This window comes from Mesitornis unicolor, unplaced genomic scaffold, assembly GCF_000695765.1.
Source record: "Mesitornis unicolor isolate BGI_N332 unplaced genomic scaffold, ASM69576v1 scaffold32502, whole genome shotgun sequence".
Taxonomy (NCBI): domain Eukaryota; kingdom Metazoa; phylum Chordata; class Aves; order Mesitornithiformes; family Mesitornithidae; genus Mesitornis; species Mesitornis unicolor.
This window is the reverse complement of record NW_010169044.1, coordinates 3,854-6,629: the sequence shown is the minus strand read 5'-3', so window position 1 is coordinate 6,629 and position 2,776 is coordinate 3,854. Positions and strand designations below refer to the sequence as shown.

The 2,776-nt window shown below is 65.5% G+C and overlaps 1 protein-coding gene across 1 annotated transcript in view; it reads right to left on the bottom strand.

Moving 5' to 3' along the window:
* The window catches only part of LOC104536590 (collagen alpha-1(VII) chain-like), a gene marked incomplete at its 5' end in the record, with an annotated part of 14,601 nt that overhangs the window by 8,174 nt on the left and 3,651 nt on the right, over positions 1–2,776 (bottom strand). The window contains 12 exons of the mRNA XM_010179246.1: positions 37–99; positions 266–298; positions 427–547; positions 667–769; positions 1,105–1,159; positions 1,285–1,329; positions 1,412–1,474; positions 1,639–1,683; positions 1,829–1,896; positions 2,066–2,114; positions 2,298–2,333; positions 2,410–2,619. Coding sequence (XP_010177548.1) covers positions 37–99; positions 266–298; positions 427–547; positions 667–769; positions 1,105–1,159; positions 1,285–1,329; positions 1,412–1,474; positions 1,639–1,683; positions 1,829–1,896; positions 2,066–2,114; positions 2,298–2,333; positions 2,410–2,619 — 891 coding nt within the window. The remainder of the gene's footprint in view (positions 1–36; positions 100–265; positions 299–426; positions 548–666; positions 770–1,104; positions 1,160–1,284; positions 1,330–1,411; positions 1,475–1,638; positions 1,684–1,828; positions 1,897–2,065; positions 2,115–2,297; positions 2,334–2,409; positions 2,620–2,776) is intronic.

The following is a 2,776-nucleotide window of genomic DNA, read 5'->3' as shown; positions in this document are numbered from 1 at the left end:
CCAGAAAGCAGGTCTGGGGGGCTGCAGATAACTCACCCCCGGGCCGGAGGGTCCTGGGGGGCCGGGCAGTCCCACATTGCCCTGGGGACCGGGCAAGCCCTGCAATGGAAACAGCCACATTAGAGAGGGGATATCATGCTGCCCTGGCACAGCTTCGGCTGTCCCTGCGGGAAGGCGCATGGCAGCAGGGCTGGCTGGCTTTGGAGGGGCTGGATGGTTTTGCGGGGGCCAGGCAGGTGCTGGTGGGAAGGGTGCAGATGCTCACCCGGATGCCAGAGCCAGGCTCCCCTGGATCACCCTGCGAAGAGAGCGCCTGTGTCAGTCCCACTGCCCCAACCCACCGTCCCCACGCCTGCCATTCCCCAGGGTCGGCTGGATCTGGTAGGGGTCCAGTCCAAAACATCCCAAAATGTGGCCTCCTCCAGCCCCCAAATCTGGCAAGGCACCACTTTCCTCTGCCATGTCGGACGGAGTGATGCCAATGTCGATGCCAATCCTGTACCTTGGTCCCAGCTGGGCCCTGGGTCCCTGGTGGGCCAGCACTGCCCTGTGGGGGACAAGGGGATATCATGTCAGTGCGGTGATTGCTGGTGGCAATCACCCCTCCCCTGCTCCCTGCCCTGGCTGACATCCCCCTTGTATGACAGTCCTCAGGTGGCTCCTTACCGGAGGTCCTGGGGGTCCCGGTTCTCCCTGGCTGCCCTGAAGAGAGGAAGAGATGAGGTCACCGTAGGAATGGGTGTTCCCCAGTAGGGGCATGGAGTGTCCCCTGAGAGAGGAGACCCAGACAGTGCCAGTGGCTCTAGCAAGCACCCACGCCAAATAAGGAGAAGCCTGGCCAGATCCTGGTGAGACCCCTGGGGCCAAGCACCCACTCAGGCAGAACGGTGGCCCCATGGCTTCACCCAGCACCCACGGCTGTGTGCTGAGGTGGAGGGACACAGTGACGTAGGGAGACACGGATACCTACCGGGCGTCCCAGCACGCCGGGGAAGCCTGGCAAGCCCTGCAAAGAACAAGGTCAGAGCCGGTGTGCGGGAGCCTACCATCCCCAAGCAGCCCTGCCTGACCTCAGGGATGCTCCCCACTCCCAGTGTGCAGTACCCAGCCCAGGGTACTGGCAGGGTGGGGCGAGAGGCCCCCTAAAGCCCTGCAAGCCCTGCACAGGGGTGGAAGGAGGTGAATGACATGCAAAGGCTCCCACTGGTGCCAGCGGTGGCTCGTGTGGGACCACAGGACCTCACCCTGTCCCAGCCCACTTCCCCCCACCATTTCCCCACTCACCGGCTTCCCTTCAGAGCCAGCCAGCCCTCTCTCACCCGGCAGACCCTAGAGCAAGAGACAGAGATGGGGTCAGTGCCAGGCGGGGGTCCGGGGTCAGTGCCAGGCTGGAGGACAGTGTGGTACTCACCGGGGTGCCATCCCTGCCCTTCTCGCCCGGCTCCCCTCGCTCGCCCCGCGGGCCACCCTCACCCTGCAGTGGGGACAGGCACACGGTCATAGGAGAGGCAGGGACCTTCCTGTCCCACCTCAGGCCCTGGTGACACCCAAAAAGGTGTGCTCCGAAGCAGTGCCTTTCCCTGCGGCTTTGATTCATGGGGCTGCCCTGTTGGCAGCAGGAGACTTACGACCACAGACCTTATCTCCTTTGGGTCCCCGCTCACCCTCGGCTCCTGGCTCACCCTGTGTCAGTGAGAAGACAGATGCCATCAGCCCCCGCTGTCCTCCTGGCTGGCCCTACCACCGTCCTCAGCCCCAGCCCAGCTCATCATGCTGTCCCCAGCTCAGTCGTCCTGGCTGCCCCACTCCTTTCTGCCCAGCCACGCACCTTTGCTCCCTTGGGTCCGGTGGGGCCACGCTCGCCCGGGAGGCCCATCAGGCTGCCCTCCACCACGTCTGCCTGTGGGCAGGGTGCAGTCAAGGCCAGCACCCAGGGGACCCCAGGAAGTTCGCCCCCGGGGCACAGCCATTCCCAAGCCCCTATGCCAGGGATTGGATGTGGCCATCCATCCCGGGAGGTGCAGGCTGGCACCCCTTGGGGACAGCCCCCAGCAGCAGCCATCACCTACCTTGGGCCCTGGGGGCCCTTGGGGGCCGGGCAAGCCGTCCCTGCCCTGGGGGGAAGAAAAATAGGTTAAGTATCAAAGGGACAGCAGGGCATGGGAGAGCAGAGCCACCCCACTACGACCACTCCTGGCCCCCATAGGGTAGTCCCTGCCCTCTGAGGAGCCCCCTGTCCCCCAAGAGGTGCACAGCACAGGGGGGACAGAGGGGACTGTGTCCCTGTCCCAGCTCACCTGCTCGCCCCTGTCACCCTTCTCACCCCGGTCGGCCTGGGGGGGACAATGCAGTGGCCATCACCCGGCAGGTCTCCGAGCTCTCGCCCCACCCCTCCACACACGCACTCACCTTCTCACCAGGTCGCCCAGCGTCCCCCAGCTCCCCAGCCCGGCCCGGCACCCCAGGGATGCCCGGCTTGCCAGGCTCCCCCGGTTGCCCGGGCGGCCCCTCGAGACCCCGCTCGCCCACAGCACGGCCCATGGGACCCTGGGGGCCGGGGTCACCCGAGTCTCCCTTGTCACCTTTGGGTCCTCGCTCACCAGGGAAGCCTAAGGAACCCTGCAAAATATAACACCATGCTGCCAGAACCACCCTGTGCTGGGGCTGTCAGCTCCCCCAAGCATCCCAAGCCAAAGCTGCCTGCACGGCCCCACAAGACAGCTCAGGTAAGGGGGAGCAGGGGAACACGTTTGGGCATGGCATCGAGACCACCCCT